Genomic DNA, 18,918 nt, shown 5'->3' with positions numbered 1-18,918 from the left:
ATGAGTTCCAAAAGTAAGTATAAAAATCTTATCTCTTATCTAATTAATAATTATTAAAACAATGCGAAACTACATATTCTGTAAAATTTAAAAACGTAAAATGGTGGCGATTTGGTCGTAAAATGTTTTTGTACTGACTGAATGAACGCTCCACATCGACTGACGTAATGATAGCATACCAATTTTTCACAACATTTACAGTAAAAAACTTTCCCATCACTTTGAAATGTTTCATTCGGAAATTCTTTTAAATATGTGGCTACCTTATTATTGATTGAACTTACAACTTCAGGCATTCTAAACAATTTTATAAAAAAAACAACAAAATTTCGACATAGGTATGAAGAAAAAAACGATGCTAATAATTACGCCCGCCAGAACAGTAACTAGACATACACTGAAGACTGAAGACTGTAAGATTGAATAAACACGTTACCTACCGTCCTACCCATTTGTCCACAGTGTGTAATACGATAGCAGTGTATAAAGTACGTAAGTCCATTTAGAGAACGTAGATAATGTTTATCATCATTGAAAATTACAAATATTATTATTTTAGGCTTTCATCGACAGCGTATAATATATAGACTATAGGGTATCTGAATGCCATTAAGATAAGGCAAATAATCTTTGATGTCCCTGTAAATTGACGAAAAAAACCAAAAATACCCGAATATTTACGAAATATTCAGTTATTTACAAAATATTCGAATATATGTATTTTTACCCAAATATGTAAAAATATGTAAAATAAAATTGGGCTTATTTTAATAAGAATAATCTAAATCGTGCACATTTTTTATCCGATTAAAAATATCTCATTCCAATAAAAATATGTATTTACAATAAAATCCGTTCCCTAGTTATTACAGTTTAACTGATAGACGATAGTTATCGTTATGACATTATCGGCCAAATAACAACATTATAATCGAAAATACAATTAAAGATTAAACCCGTGACCACGAAATCCCGATAACTTATTTACTTATTTATTTTTATTAAAATAGAATTTGTACGAAATTGGGTAGCAAAATTTGTACAATAAGCAAATAGGAAAAGTGATAGAGAATAGTTGTTGGTTAGGAATTTATTGACGTATTAAATTAGAAACAAACTCTGTGTTACGTATATTTAAATATTTGTGTTTAATGTAATTTCGCCGATATATTCGTTCGCCGATACATCCATTCGCCGATATACCCGTTCGCCGTAATCTCTTTCGCCGAGATATCCTATAACCCTAAATGACCTATCTTGGTTTCAATTCTCGGAGCGTCTACAACAGTAGTTCTCAATCTTTTTTTATTCATGTCACCTTTAGCCACTAACATCAAACACTGCGTCACCCTGACATCAAAATAATAAACAATCTTAGCTGTATATTTTGAAATTATTCTTTTATTAAAAAAAACCGACCAAAAGATTAAATATAAATAATACAAACTATTATAAAGATACGAACTTTGAGGTATGTTATGTACATGACAGTGGCGGTATAGGTATATAATATATTTATTATAAGAAATAATATGATTGTTCTCGAAAAAATTAATTTTTTTAATTTTTTTTTCTGCGTCACCCCCAAGCTAGGTCATGTCACTCTAAGGTGACCTGTCACCCCGATTGATAACTACTGGTCTACGAAGACAATACTCGTATAATACTATACTGTAAACTTGGTACCTAACTTGTCGTTACATTGGCGCACTGAAAACGATTACAAAATAATAAATATTACTTACCCATAATAATATAATTCTAGATGGGTGGCCTCCTTTTTGGCCAAAATGTACCCTTTCCATTTCGGCTAGTAGTACTGTTTTCTTTACAATTTACAATTATAACAACAGAACTTAACAATTTAATTAAATATGGTTATTGGCCACGTGCGCACCTATTACAATTCACGCCGGCAGCCTCACTCCTCTGAACGATTCCCAGGTGAACACAACAAGTTAGATTAATGATTTGACCACTCCGGAGCTGGATGGTGTCTGCTGAGTGGCTAGTATGGCCGATCTGCCGTCAAGGTATCGGAACTGCTGGTATGGCCGGTCTGGCCGTCGATGTAGTTGAGCTGCTGGTGTGTGGCTGATCTGCCGTGTCTGACTTTAAAATGCAAGACGGATGAAAGCGGATAAACAACAACAATTCTTCACCTCCGTTTTGGTGTAAAAAAACGTGGTTTTCAAAATACACAAAACGATCAAACAATATCATTGCAAAGAAAAACGGACCGACACAGCAATCGGTAAAAACAATAATAAAGGCGACGGAGCGTCGCCGGCCGCACCTCAACGGCCGGCTGGGCGGCCTAACGGTCTGGCCAACTGTTAGCAGTGCAACATCAAGCGCCACAGTGGCGCGTAATAGTGAACAATTTTAAATGTCGATGGTGCTCGAACATACTCCCCTTGAAAATCCTAGATTTGGGTTTACAAATAGTTTGAGCAGTTAAATTTTAACTGTTAAAAGGTTCAGTTCTTCACTAGGTGATCCAATGATGGACCCGATCAGGCACACAGTTGATTGATTGACATGTTGACTCTTCAAGCTTACTCGGAGTAGTACAGGGAGGTTATATCACCAACAAATTATTATACAAGAGATTGATATTATATAACATATTATGGGAACTGTAGAATCACAGGTTTATCACATTACATGGCAAATAATTACAATTTATCACAGCTTACAAAATCTAAATTTTATATGTTTGAAAATGATTCATTTTGGATCTCTTTGCAAAAAGAATACCCAGAAGTGAGCAAATAAGAGTTGAAAATGTTGCTTCCTTTTTCAATATCATATGTGTGAATCAGCATTTTCGATATTAGAAGTAACAAAAACCAAAAAAAAGTCAACGCTTAAAGATATTGAAAGTGAATTACACGTAAGTTTGTCAACAATTCGCCCACGAATCGAAGACCTATGTTCAATTCGCCAATCACAAGTATCGCACTAATTTCCATTATAAACTAACACTGTTTTTGTAATAATATTTTTTTAATACCTAATTTAAATTGCTTATATTTTAACTATGTAAATTTAAAAGATTTGTTTTTTTTTCAAATAAAATACTAACAAGAACCTAAATGTATTAATTTACTTAGATTTGTAATTTTTACTTTTTCAAAAATCCATAAAAAATTGTTTTAAGTGTTTTGTGGATCTAAATTAAGGTGTCATCGTGCAAAAAAGGTTGAGAACCACTGTATTAATGTATAAAAATAAAAAAAATGTTTCACATAAAATATAATTAAATGTTCAGCAAAGTCCATTGACATAATGAATGGCATGTAACAGCAAAAACTTATATGATCTAAACCTTAACAGAAGACCTTTAGGCGATAAAAATTCTGCGACTTAGTAATTTAAAAAAGCTCGAACAATATTTCAAAATGCAATGAAAATATCAAAAAAAAAAAATGAAAAAATCCAGTACACCACCATGCTTCGTTGGAATTATTTGGACTACCACAGCACTTCTCGAACTTATTCAATCGGAAAAAAATGATTCTGGACGTTCTAAATTGAGAAAAGAAAACTTTTCGCTAACCAATAGGCTGACACGAGATGCTCTGGAAAAATTTTTTTCAAAAAGATTGGGTACGTTAATTTTTTTTAAAAATTATAATTTATTATATAATTCGTATTTATATCTAAAAAAAACCATTACATTTTTAATAATTTAAAAAAACACCAACTTTAAAATTATAATTATACGTGTGCTATAGATGTAATATTTGATTTTTTTAGATACTATCGGAATCCAAAAGACCGAATATTCAGATGTTGTTTTTCACAAATATGTTCGTATGGTTTAATGCTGAAAAACTGCTGTAAAAACTGATGACTAGGGCTCGGTTTTTTTGCAAAATAAATACTTAAAAAAGCATTTTAAGATGCCAGGAAAGCAAAAACAATCATTTATCAAATTTAATTCTAAAAAACAAATTTCAATAACACATAAAATTAAATAATAAAAGAGGAATTTACGACCATATCTTTATCACGTTACTTTCATTAAAACTCATATTAATAGGTGCTAATATAATTTTAATTTTTAACTTTTGGCATTTTGACTATTATAGAGAGTACTATACCTCACTGATTGTCGTTTAATATTTACCAGTCAACTAAAGTATTGGAACGTGCTATAAAAATACGCAGGTATAATTCAGTTAATTTTCATTTTCTTTGAGTCGTAAATACATCTATAGATAATTGTAGATAAAACTATTTTGGCACAATAACCATCATTATTTTATCAGTCATACATTAATTACTTGTTTTTTCACTGGTTTTATAATTTCTGGTAATATTAATTTAGTCCAAATATAATATTCATAGAAATAAGTTAAATTTTCAAGAAAAATGTATAAAAATATAGAAAAAAAGAATCAAATAAGGGAAAAAGCAATAAAAAGCAAAACAAAGTTTACTTCATTAAAATCGGAACGATTCAAAACGTATTTATATATAAGAATTATCTTTCTATCATACTCCACCCCAAAAGAAGCATTTGCTACAAAATCCGAGCACTGACTGATGGCTGACTGACTGACACCTACTGATGACGGTGAGTTTCTGATTGTGGATGTTCTAAAAAACGTACCTATCGAAACTACACCCGTTGAACAAGACGAAGAAACTTCAGTCTATATCGATTCCGATTTAAATGATGAATCATCTACATTAGCTGATATCTTCGATATTGTATTAGAAAATAATATATTTACACATTAGAATCGTGTTTTACAGTTTATTTCGTTGGGTACTTGGCAAAGAAGTGTTTAGATATGTTCTCGTGCTCTGAAGTCTGAATATACGTCAATGCATTGTATCTAACATGGACTCGGTAAAAACACTTGCCAACATTCAAGAACATTTGTTTTGTTTCTAATAATTGGTAAACACCCGATTTTTCGGTAACATAATTTTTTTTAGACGTGCGAACTCTCTGGTTTGGGGCACGTTTATTCCACCTAGTTCCATATTTTCCGACGTATTGTGGCAACATTCTCATGCTAAGTGGTAACTCATCATCTGATTCATGGTAATTATCATCATTTGGAATCGCATTGTCTACAAAATTATGTTCAGTCGCTTCTGAATTTTCTTCATCAGAAATATCGGATTGTTCAGTAGGTATCCGTATTATGATCTTTTTGTAAAATGTCAACATTATCCTCTTCTTCGTCACTTGAGTTTCCTCCTCAAATATCTACATTATCATCGAAATGAACGCTTCAATTTGTCGACGTTCTAATTCATCCATTTCCAAATAAAAATAAAATACGTATTTCCTTTTTATTCAATTGTATGGAAACATGCATAAAACGGAAATTTGTATTGGTCCCTTGCAATCCCGCACAAGACAGGTTTCACTATAATATATTTGACAAGAAATGTCTATGATTATTCCTCCTAACACCCTCCTAAATCTTTGAATGTCATTCCTGAAAAATGCATAAATATGTACTTAACACATGTCCATCGACATGCCATAACCATCGAAGCCAGAGTTTGATGTGGTGAAGTAGTCGTGTATAATAACTAATAAGGTGTGTGTGTGTGTGTGTGTATAATTTGCACTTCTAGACCAACGCGGGCACAACTCAACTGTTATAGTTTTGAGAAAAAGCAATTTAAAATTTGAATCTAAGAGCTCTGTAGGTATAAGAGTTTGGAACTATGAACTTAAATAGGTACTTCCAAATATAATATAGGTAGGTACTTGCATTTTTCAAGTAATAAAAAATACTCTCATAAACTCAAAAAGTTAGACTTATGGCCTTTCACAATTTTTGTTATTAAATTATGCAATACTGCGGTATGTACGACTTATATACCGTGCTATCGGCATCGGAATATTATTTGAGAAATCATAGAAATGATTTGTAAGTAAGATTACTAAAATACATTAAATATGCTTAACAAGGGTATGTTCCTATATTGTTTTGTTTTTTTTTTAATATTTCTGTTTATATTTAAGTATAGAGTGATAAAAATGATTTTATAAATCTCTATTTTAGTTTAGGTATTGAACCAATGAATAAAGACGATAAAGAAGCAACAAAGTCCCGATTCAATGAAGAACGGCTCAATAGTTGGTCATCAGACAGTTCCTAAATGTACCTGGCAACAAAATGCACAGTGTACACTATTTTGATGCTAGAGATTCTTAATATAATTTTCAGATAGTTATTGAACAATGTCTATCAACAAACATTTTATAAAATAAACCTTACACATATTGAAAAATGTATTATATCATAATATTTATATTGTCATTTATTAATTTATCAAAGGCGATACCCACCGTGCAAAAAACAGTTACAGTTATATAAAAGGAATATTCCAATGGAACATTGAAACGTTCCAACAGGACTTCCAATAGAGTTCCAAAAACATTCCGATAAACACAATATGCCGTGTTGTTTGAAACAGTAAATAGAACATAATTAATGTACTGTATGTTATGTTTATTTCCATTTATGTTTTTTCTTAAACATAATTTTATTGTTTTTGTAAAACATAACTGGATTGTAAGTTAAGTGTATATTCGATTTATAGTAATCTGGAATATAAAATTAATAGAACTAAAAACTATCCCAGTTATGTTTTTATTTTGTTCCAGTAAATATATTAAAATGTTATATTCCTGTCATGTTTTTTTTATAATTTCATGGGTATACCCATGAAATTTCATAACTTTATAAGGATTAATTAAAATCTCTATATTATTCTAATTTTCCTTGAAAATTCTATTCAACTAGGTATAGAAATAAATAAAAAATTAATATAATAAATATCAATAAATCAAACATACATATAAGATTCTAAATGTATTAATTTGCAACAAAATAAAACATAAGAGATATAAAGGAGATAATATTAGTTAAGACTAATACAAAATAAAATAAAATAAAAATAAAACTAATGTTGATGACATAATGAAATAATAACGCCTTCGTTATTAGCAAATTGAACAAAAAAACATTTACTTTATAATGTCATATCGAGTTTTGTCATACCAACTTTGTACTTCTAGTTCAAATGTATAATCAGAAGATATTTATTTTTAATTATACCTAAGAAAAATAGTTTTAAAATTACTTTTATAAGAACCGCTTGACTCATAAAATGTATTATTTTATAATATTATGCCCTTCATTAAATTAATCATCAGTAAATTTTTGATTTTGAACTGTGTGATATCTTTTTAAAAAGCCCTTCCAGTCCAAGAACAGTTGATAGTAAATTTGTTACTAAATGTTTTGGGCAAAATACGTCGAAGATGTGTCTTACCATCATTACCGCCAATTGAACAAAACATACTTTTCTGTTAACATAATTTGTTCAGAACTATCTCAATAAACTACAATTTTAAGAATAAAATATATAAATAGATGATTTAATTAATGTACCGATTTCTCTTTAATATTACAATCAATGTATAACACTTTTTCACATTCAACAATACTTTCTTTAGATGAAAATGGAAACTGTGAAATAAATGACACATCTTCAGTATCATTTGAAAAACCTAATGTTGGTACCATTGAATGGTAAACTTTTACATAAAATATAACATGAAGCGCAAGATGAGGGAAATCATCCAGCAATGGTACCTTCCAGTAATTAATTTTTTTTATATACATCAATTTAATGGGTCACGGCAACCAGTTTCTTTTGAGTCGGCACGGTGAGTTGTCAGGAAGAGTACGAGATGTTAGGTGAGTGACTAATGGATTGGGATGGTATTGCAGTTTAGAGTGAAATTTGTTTGTTTAATTTAATAAACTTTAATAAAATTTAATTTATTAAACGTTTCAATACTTCAGTGGAAGTAGATTTTTTCAATATTGAATTTTCAATTTTGTTACAACAATTTTTTATTTTTGTTTAAGTTGACCACACTATTGCATTTTTTCTTATACACTTCATTTTTTAGATGGCCCCAAAAAAAGAAGTCAAGATCACTTAAATCCGGGGATCGAGGTGGCCATTGAATAATGGGGCTGTGATTTCCAAACCAGTTATTGTCTCCATACATCTCATTAAGATATGCACGTACAGCCAAGGTATTATGTGTTGGTGCACCATCTTGCTGCCAAATCAAATTCAAACGCTGTTGAAGTGAAATATTTTCCAATAGTATGTGTACATCTTTTTTCAAAAAACCAATATACTTATTGCCATTAAGATTCTCCTCAAAAAAATATGGACTAATTAAATGCTCATCAATAATCCCACACCAAACATTCACACCCCAATGAACTTGCTTATTGGTCTCATTTATCCAGTGGGGATTTGAATCATTTGAATAGTGAATGTTGTGGTGATTTACTTTTCCATTATTGTGGAATTTCGTCTCATCAGTCCAAAGGATATTTGTTAAAAATTGAGGACTCTCTTCTAATTTTACCATACAATGTGCAATAAAATTGAGTCGCCTTTCATAATCACTTGCTAGAAGTTGCTGAACAGGATTAGCCAGGTATGCATGGTATTTATGTTTTTTGGCAATTCTTTGAACTGAAGATTATGTCATGTTTAATTCATCTAAAATTTAATAAGAAGAATACTTATTTTGTAATTTGTAATGTTTATTTAATAGAAAAACCAAATACCTGCTACAGTTTTCAATGATATATGAGGATTTTCAATAAATTTGGCCAACACTGAAAATGAATTACCGACATTGATGACTTTCGAAACTCTACTTTTTGGTTTTATAAAACTTCCGTATTCTTGCAGATTTTTGTGCAGAACATAAAATCTTGTATGTTCTGGACAAGGACGATCAGGATATCGGGTTTTATATAATCTATAATTAATATAACACTAAATGTATAATATTATTAATATTTGTATAATCATTTATAGGGTAAAGTGTACGAGCGAACTACTATTTTTAAAAATAATTATCCTGGTAATTTTTTTATGTTAAATACATTTTTATAATATTATAACCGTTTATTATTCTTTTTATAGGTATTGGATGGTACAAATCTTTTATGAAGCGTCATCCAAATATATCTGTCAGGACAAGTGAACATGTGACAGCTGCAAGTGCCTGTATTAGTGAACAGGACATAAAAAAATGGTTTGAAGGTATTAAACAGTATTTAAAAGAAGAAGGTTTGTATGATATATTGAGTGATCCAACAAGAATTTTTAATGGTGATGAAACCGGGTTTTCCTTGTGTCCCAAAACAAAAGCAGTTTTAGCTCCCAAGGGCTGTAAAGATGTATATGAAGTCTCAGTAGGGAATTCAAAAGAAAATTTGACCGTTATGTTTGTATTTAGTGCAGCTGGAGTAATGTGTCACCCGATGGTTGTGTACAATTACAAAAGAATTCCTCAAAATATTTTGAAATCAGTACCGACTAACTGGGGAATTGGTCTGTCTGACAGTGGTTGGATGAAATCAGAAACGTTTTATGAGTTTATTGCAAATATTTTTCATCCTTTTTTACTACAGAATAACATAAAACTACCTGTAATTTTATTTGTTGATGGCCATAAAAGTCATCTCACATATCAACTTAGTACACTACACTTTGTTCTGACTTACAAATTATTTTAGTTGCCCTATACCCTAATTCGACTAGGATATTACAACCAGCCGACGTAGCTGCTTTTCGCCCACTCAAAGAAGGTTGGAAAAGAGGAGTATTTGAGTGGCGGAAACAAAATTATTCAATGGCGGCTGTAACTAAAGTAGATTTTGCTCCAATTTTACAAAATGTTATTAAAGAAACCATAACACCAGACATTTTAAAAAATGGGTTTAGAGCTTGTGGACTATATCCATGGAATCCAAATAATATTAATTTTGATAAATGTCTTGGCAAAAATCTAGTAGCTGCAGTTGATGAACATTGTTTGACTGAAAATAATTTGAACTTTGATAAATTGTGTGATATTATTGGTCCAGAAATTGTAACAAAATGTAATAGTATTAACGATTCTATAGAAATTACACCTATATCTGAAGAATTGCAAGCATTAATGAATGTGTACAATTTATTAAAAGAGAAGTCAAATAATAAAGGTGAAATTTGTATTCAACATCAAGATGATATTATAATTGATAATCTACATGAAGATAATATTATAATTGATAATCAAAATCAAGATGATATTATAATTGATAATCTATTTCTAGATGACAACAATTACGATAGTAATATGTTTTGTGTAGATCAAAATGATATGTATGTTGAACAGAGTACTAGTGCAGTTATTTCCCCTGAAAATAATATTGATATTTCAATTACAGCTGATACAAATGTATTACAAGAATCTGAAGACAAAATTATCACACCACGCGTTAAAATAAAAAAACTTCAAGTGTCTCCAATCGACACTTGTCTTATATGGCCTATAACTCCTGAACGTAAGGGTAAGAGAAATACTGAGAGGGTTTCATTTGTAATTTCTTCTGATAAGTGGCAAAGGATGTATGAAAAAAAAGAACAATCAAAAAGAAATATTATAGAACTAAAAGAAAACAGGAAAAAACAAAGACTGGAGAGTAAATTAACTAAAAATAAAATTGTGCCTGTAACTAAAAGCATTACAACAAGAAAAAATGTAGTCAGAAATATTTTTACACCATTGGCTACAAATAAAAAACCAGCTGAAACTATCACTAGTGGACTTTTTGAAAATTCTAAAACAAAACAATTTTCTGATGTTTTGACCCTAAACACAAATGAATGTAGTAACAAGTCGAGTTCTTCTAGTATTTATAAAAATACAGGACTGTGTTTTAGATGTGGACATAGTTTAAATGATGTTCAAAACGGTTTGTCTTGTGAGTTTTGTTCATACATTTATCATTTAAAATGTTTAGATAAAAATGAAATCTGCAATGAAGGATCAATGGAATCAATTTTATTTATATGTAACTCCTGCCAAAAAAATTTAACCAGCATACCAATGTGATTTATATTTTTAGTTTAATATATTAAGATTTTACATGTACCAACAACCTACTTATTTAATATTTATTGTTATGACAAGGTTCTATGTTTTTTTTTAGTTTATTGAGTTCTAAGTTCTTAATATTTTTAAATTTCATTATGAAAAGTAAATCATGTAATTGTGTTTTATTTAATAGGCATTATTTGTTAACTATTCAATTTGAGAAAATGTTAAGACTTAAATGAGTGATAATAAAACAAAAGACTGTTTTAGTTATAACTAAATCAATATTTTAAACTTTGAAATGTATTTTATTATTTCTTTTTCTTATAATCAAATACTTTGTTTTTTTTACTTTATTAAATTCTAAATTGTTAATATTTTTAAATTTTGTTATGTAAATTAAATCATGTACCTAATTGATTTTAGTTTATTAAGTTCTATATTGTTAATATTTTTAAATTTTGTTAAGTATGAAACCTAAATAATTTAATTGTGTTTTATTTAATTGTTAACTATTAAATTTGAGAAAATCTTAAGACTAAAAAGAGTGATAAAACATAAGACTGTTTTAATTAAAACCAAATAAATATTTTAAACTTTGAAATGTATTTTATTATTTCTTCTTATTATAATCAAATACTTTATCTAAATTATTGGGTACCTACATTATAATAGGTAAGTGCCTATTAAAATTGTTTAGCATAATTATAATTGCTGCTAGATGTTCTAATTTTAGTTTGATATAATAGGCATCTATTTGACTCTTAACCACAAGAATATAGTACTACATATTGTGATTAAATAAAATGTTATGAATTTTGGAATGAGTTACCTAAGTGAAGCATATAGGTAGTTAAATAATAAATTATAAAATATCTTTACAACACAATTAATTAATTCATTAGTTATTTTAAACTAATTATAAACTAAATATGTAAATTTTTCTACAGTTAGGTGTAATTTAAATTTTGTTTGGGGCTCATACCTATATGTGTTTTTTAATTATTATTCATTATACCTAAGTAGTAGCTAATATCTATCTATAAAATAGTATAGGTAGGTAGTTTTATTTATTAATTTACCCAAATGAATCGGTGAAACTATTAAATTACATATATAATTTAAGAGGATGCCAATAATAGAAATTATAAAACCAATAACACAATTTTAGGTGCCAATAACTATAATTTTCGGTTATTTTATACTTGATGGTAAATAAAAAAAAAAGTATTTAATATTTATATATAATGATCATAAGGTAAGATTGATAACAATATGCTTAATCATTGGAAATGATAATACAAGTTTCAACTATGTTTAAGTCTGAAATTTCATGGAAACAAATATACACTTTTCTAAAGAGTGCCAATAACTGTACACTTTACCCTATATATTTTTTTTTTGCTGTCCATTTACAAAAAATATATATATTTTTTGTTTTCGTACATCACATAACTTCACCAAGATACAGAAATATGCAGGGTTGTTAAACAATACGTTTTTTAGATATCCAAGAAACTCACATTTTAAAATTTTAATTGTGATTTTGTGAACAAGATTTAAAAATGTTATTTTATAAATCAGCAACAATGATTAAAATTAGTATAAATAATGATTTTAACTAATAGTGTTAAACATCTCAACCCTGGATATTTGTTTAAATTAATAAATAATTTCAAACCTTGCTGCAGCTCTGGTATTTTTTGACATTTCAATATAGCAAATGAGCATATCATTTTTTTATTTATTTGAATAAGACATAATTAAAAAACAACTTTCAAATGTAATAACTGATATTTATTATATAATAAATTAACAAATTTTACATACGGACAAATACAATGTGTCATGTTCATGTACAACATTCTACAACACATTTTAAATATAAAAATGTAACCACAAAGTATTGGTTTTTCCTAATAATTTATAGTTTGATAAATATGAAATTTTTCATATGATTGAGATAAAGGTATTACCTTAGTATACATTCATTATAGTATTGGCGTTTCACATTTTGTGTGTTCTAAGTAGAATTAGAATCTCAGAGTACTAAATAAATATTTTATTAAGTATTAAGATGGATAACTATCCAAGTTCTTATGAACAATTTGTAAAGCTTGATAAAACGGTGTCTAAGAATGTGACAGAGGCACAGTTTTATAAGGAAGGCTATTTATCGATTATAGTTCTAATGAAATCATCAATGCAAGTAAGTTCTATAGTTTCAATTGTAACTCAAATAAATTAGTAAGTCTTATACTAAGGATTTTTCAAGAATATAACATGAAAAAATAATAGTGTAATAATTTAAAAAAATATTTTATCAGAAATTACATACGCTAGAGTCCAGAAATAAAAGTTTGGTAGAGGAAAATCAAAGACTTGAGGATGAAATTGACAAATATATAGAAGAAGCAGGATCCGCAGAGTTACAAATAGTAAATCATTTTAAGTTAATTATTCTATTATTCATGCAAACAACAATTTTTAGGAAGTTTAATTAGGTTCATGTGCTGATTTTCATTATAAATATACGTTAAAGTGCATTTAAAATATTATAAAATATACTAGAAATTACATAGACGATAATACAAACAGTGATTTATTGATTAATCATAATTAAAAAATTAAAAATCAATTTTCACAAAATGTATTCAGGGTAGCTATTTACTATCATATGTATATTTAACATATTTAGTATAACATAATATTTGAAAATAATTGTATTTACTATAGGGACAGTTGAAAAAGAACAACATAGAAAAGTTAAATTATAGGTTGTTTCAATAGTTGTAATATACTTTGTAGAACTAGGTCTTTTTGACCAATCACAGAAATTTAATCAATAGGTAGGTATTTAAATAACAATGGTATACATCCAAATACATAAGGCACTGATAAACTTAAATAATTATATTTTATGTAAAAAATCATATTTTCAATGTCACAAACAGGGTTCGAGATCATTGATGCAACTAGGGGGTGCAAAAGCATCTTTGGCACCCCTTATTTTTTAGATTTAACTATCATTATTAAAGTGACATATGAAATATTATAGTAACACACATTTTAGAGTGTTCTTTTAACACATTTAAAATTTTTTAATGTCTATTTTCTATTTTAATATGATGCAAGTGATAACCACTAACAAAAACTAATTAGAGAATAACCATTTTTAGATTGCTTAATTTTGATTATTTAAATGTTTTTTTCAAACGGTTGATTTGATAATTTTGGGTCGTGTTTAGCCCTGAACCATGTTCACATTCTTCACATTGTATACTGATATTATTATAAACCATTAAATAATTTTACTTTAATAAGCCCAGGACTATGAAAAATCTATTTCAAAATGATGATACAGTATAATCAAAATGTTCGTTTTGCAGTTATGCAAAATATGAGTAAAGATAAAACCATAGGCGCCGACTCCACGGTGGCAAAGGGGGCGATCGCCCCCGTACATTGATTTAACGGGGGCAAAAGTATTATGTCGCCCCCGTGCCCCGTTGTGTACAATAATAATTATTTGGTTAAAATACCAGATTATAACATGAAAATATTCATTAGTACATCGACGATTGTATATTTGTATATCGACATACGCAACGAATAAGGCAGTAACTCAATTTTCGCTACTTTTCAGTAGAAGCAAATTAAAGTTTGAATTACAATTCTTATTCTTATATTATTTGGATTTTATTGAAACTTACACAATATTTCATTTGTTTATCACTAAATATGGCCTGATATCAATTTCATTAAAGTTTGGATTTCTCTGGGTTTTCTTTGAGTTACTTCCTTTCACAAAAGGAGTTAAATCAAGTTACCACCATTTTTGGGGATAAAATATGACCAATATAAAGCAGTAACTTCTTCTTTATTAATATAAAACAAAATACAAAATATCTTTTTAGTAACTTTTAGTAACTTTTTTAGTAGGTAACTTCTTCTTAATTAATATAAAACAAAATAAAAAATACCTTTTTCAACCTTGAATATAATATAAAATAATAATATTATAATAGTAAAATGAATGATAATTAGAAATATTATTATATTGTATTATCATTAACAATACCAATAGATCCCTTCTTATTTTGAAAAAAAAAACCTTTTTCATCATTTAAAATACAAAATGTAGTAGTAATTAATAAGAATATGGAACTTTAATAATAGTATTTAAGTCATTTTTTTTTTGATTTGAGATTTTCATAAAATGAATGATAAGTTTTAGGTATAAGACCTTTTTTACATAGAGATAAAAGGTCTTGGATTTTTGCTTCTTCTATACACAGCTGTTCTTTATATGCTCTTATGGGAATTATGCGTTTGTCATAATATCGGCCTCTTTGTCTTTTTTTTATAATATTTATCTGTATGGAATCTGTTGAATTTAAATTGTACTTTATCTAAATTACATAAGGAAATTCATAATTAACAGACACTTCTTTTATATTATTCCACTTGATTAATGTTTTTTCATCAGAATTTTTCCAGTTCAATTTTTATTCTCAACTAGTGGTTTAAAATCCAAGAAATCATTGTAAGACATTTCAAAAACAGTATAAGGTTCACCTTTTACTTTAGCACATCATAATTTGTACTCTGATCTCCAACATTATTACTTTCTGGTAAATAATCGGGATCTTTGTCACTGTCATCAAAATCATTATCTTCAAACTCAAAATTTTCATCACTACTAATTTGTCCATAAGAATAAAAACTACAAATACTGCTGGTTCCTAAAGACATTGCATCAATGTCATGGTTGTATAGCTGATGACTTTCTGAAATCTGATGGATTTAAGTTATAATTTATAATAATAATATAAACTAATATAAATTATATGCTACTATGCTTCAAAAATTTAAATATATTATAAAATATTAAATAATACTTACTTCCATATTGTTATATTTATTGTTAACTGTTTCCCTCTGAACATAAAATTTAAAAGAAATCAAACAATTTCTTAAATGTACAATAACAAAACTATGAATCGTACCTACTAATTAATAATTATTATAGTCATAATTTATGATAATAATATTATAATATTATGATAATGATTCATAATATCATATTATTATCATTGTTGCTATTAACATCAAGACGAAATTGGAAATTAATTTTAGTTATTTATAAATAATAAAAATATAAAATATTATAGTACTGTAGGTAGTACCAACCATTAAATAATATTATTAAATATTGACTGTATTAACTATTATTGCATTTAAAAAGACAAACAGTGATAACAATGTTATGATATTAAGTATGTTATAAAATAATAATTATAATATTATTATTATAATATTATAATTATTTTACACGTGGTTAGGTACTACTTACTTCCTTGAAAGAAAAAAACAATCCGAAGAAAAAAGAAGTAACTCAATTTACATCAATCTTCGGTGGTAAAATGTATTTTATGATGACGTAACTCAATTTCCTTCTTTTTTCTTGAGATTTCACTATTTCCAACTATTTTTAGATCCTGTTTTACTCTGTTCACAATCGTGATACAGTTACTGCCGTTTTCGTAGGAGATAGAGCGAAAAAATGTCTATAACGCCATAGCAGTAACTCAATTTTCGATTTTTTTGAGTTACTGCCTTATTCGTTGCGTATGTCGATATTACCTAAATATGATCTATAAATTCTATAGATCGCTCGACGCTCACTACTATTTGGTTTTATATTTCGTCTAAAAATACATCTGTCATTTCAATTTTTCCCGAAATATGGAGACGGAACTGATTTTATTACCATTATAGTATATAAACTAAAAATTTTTAATTCAAAAAATATTATTTATAAATTATAAACAAATATATTTCAAATTCAATCTGAAAATAATTTATCTACATCTATTACATCAGATTTTTCAAAACAAAAAAAAAGAACATTTTTAACATCTTGGTTAAACAAATATGACCGGTTAGAACATGATCAAATTAATGATAAAGCTTTTTGCAAATTATGTAAATCTATGAGTATTAATAGCAACAATAATGTTGCTGTATTTATCTCGGAAGGCTTTAATAATTGGAAAAAAGCGGTGGAAAGGTTTAATATGCATGAACGTTCAGAATTGCACAAAACAAATATCGTTAAAAATTCTTTTATTAAAACAAATGCTAATGTATTTGCTCAAATTTCGGATAGTCATAAAAAATCTATGGAAGAATCAAGATTTGCTTTTGATAAAATATTATCTTCTATAGTTTTTTTGGCAAAACAAGGCGTAGCAATAAGAGGGCATACTGACGAATCTGCAAATTTCAATCAGTTATTAAAACTTCGATCGGAAGATTCGACTGAATTAAAAAACTGGTTAGGTAGAACTACTTATAAATGGATTTCCCATGATATAACAAATGAAATTCTTAGTACACTTTCAAGAGAAGTTATTAGAAACATTATTAAAAAAATAAAAGAGAATACATTCTATGCTATTTTATTAGACGAAATCAGTGACATTACAGTAAAAGAACAAATTTCATTTTGTTTAAGAACGGTGGACAAAGAATCATTTGAAATAGAAGAATATTTTATAGGATTTTATGAAACACCTAAAACTGATTCTAATACTCTTTTCAATATTTTAAAAGATATTCTGTGTAGATTAGAGTTGAATATTCATAATATTAGAGGATAATGTTTTGACGGCGCTAGGAATGTTTCTGGGATTCACAAAGGATTGCAAGCTAAAACTAAAGAAATTGAACACAGAGCATTATTTGTTCACTGTCAAGATCATTCTTTAAATCTTGTTACCCAAGATAGTATGCAAAATGTAGAAAAAGCTAGAGATATACTAAATTTTATAAGAGAATTAATTACATTTATCAAACAATCACCCAAGAGGCTATCTTGGTTCAAAATGGTACAAACAGAAGAGAACATGACTGCTCTAAGACCATTTTGTCCAACCAGGTGGACGTTTCGATATTCTTCGTTGTTATCTGTTATGGATAACTACAATGAACTATTGACATTTTTGTCGGATTTTTCAAAAACTGAAAAGAACGATGCAGGTTCTAAAGAAAAAAGATTTTTAACAATTAAAATCCTCAGATATTTATATTATGCTTAAAATAGTAATTAGTATTTTTAAACATATGGAAACAACAAATACAATATTACAAAGTAAGTCTTTATATTTTAAGCTTTCCGTACAAATTTTGAACACTTTGGAAGATACTATTTCAAATATGAGAGATGTATTCAATATTTTATGGGAATCTGCAAAAAACGAATGGTCAGATTTAAAGTTAGATCCACCGAAAGAATCTAGAAAACGATCGGCCAAAAAAGTCGGCCTATCAAAGTAGTGAAATCTACATTGCGGCCAAATCTGCTATTTTTTAATTCATAACCTTAATGCACTCCTACATTAAAGAGCAACACTTCTCTTTTATTTGTATTGTTTAACACTTGGTCAGTTTCTGAATGAGGAATAAACTAGACTTGGCCGCAATGTAGATACCACTACTTACTATGATTCGCTGTCTTTTTTGAGAAGAAATCTAAACCTATACTTTTTTCTGAATCTTCTTCAGAGAAGTGTTGCTCTTTAATGTAGGATTGCATTGAGGTTATGAATAAAAAAATAGCAGACTTGGCCACAATGTAGATTTCACTACTTTGATAGGCCGACTTTTTTGGGAGGGAGTTCGGAACTTGTCCTTTTTTCACTGTTATGTTTTTGATGGGGATATACAATAAGCCATCCAGATACGTTTAAGGTTTTTATCTAATCGAAACATTTTATCGCACAATAACGAGCTCTCAATTGACACGGTACTTTTTTCCGTGTTGTTATTATTTATTTTTTTATTCTTTTTATTTTTTTTTTAAATTAATTTTTTTATACGTCTTAGATTTTCTCTTGTAAGACCGTTTGGGTTTCTGTTGAGGAGCTGAGAAATTGGACTCTTGAGCGTTGTTAATATCAGGCAAA

The 18,918-nt window shown here is 28.1% G+C and overlaps 1 protein-coding gene across 1 annotated transcript; it reads left to right on the top strand.

Moving 5' to 3' along the window:
• Positions 1–16,944: 16,944 nt before the first annotated feature.
• On the top strand, positions 16,945–18,289 carry LOC111042459 (zinc finger MYM-type protein 1-like). The gene is made up of 3 exons (XM_022327089.1): positions 16,945–17,573; positions 17,631–17,988; positions 18,125–18,289. Exons 1-3 carry the CDS (start codon positions 16,945–16,947, stop codon positions 18,287–18,289), a joined length of 1,152 nt encoding a protein of 383 aa, XP_022182781.1.
• Positions 18,290–18,918: the final 629 nt, after the last annotated feature.

This window comes from Myzus persicae, unplaced genomic scaffold (assembly GCF_001856785.1).
Source record: "Myzus persicae strain clone G006 unplaced genomic scaffold, MPER_G0061.0, whole genome shotgun sequence".
Lineage (NCBI taxonomy): Eukaryota > Metazoa > Arthropoda > Insecta > Hemiptera > Aphididae > Myzus > Myzus persicae.
This window is presented reverse-complemented; position numbering and strand designations above follow the sequence as displayed.

What these genes read in the sequence shown, in the direction of transcription:
- LOC111042459 (XM_022327089.1), top strand. Translation starts at nt 16,945, where the DNA reads ATGAGTATTAATAGCAACAATAATGTTGCTGTATTTATCTCGGAAGGC. An exon ending in AATATTTTAAAAGATATTCT is followed by an intron (nt 17,574 to 17,630) that starts GTGTAGATTAGA and finishes TGACGGCGCTAG; the next exon opens with GAATGTTTCTGGGATTCACA. An exon ending in CAAAAACTGAAAAGAACGAT is followed by an intron (nt 17,989 to 18,124) that starts GCAGGTTCTAAA and finishes TTATATTTTAAG; the next exon opens with CTTTCCGTACAAATTTTGAA.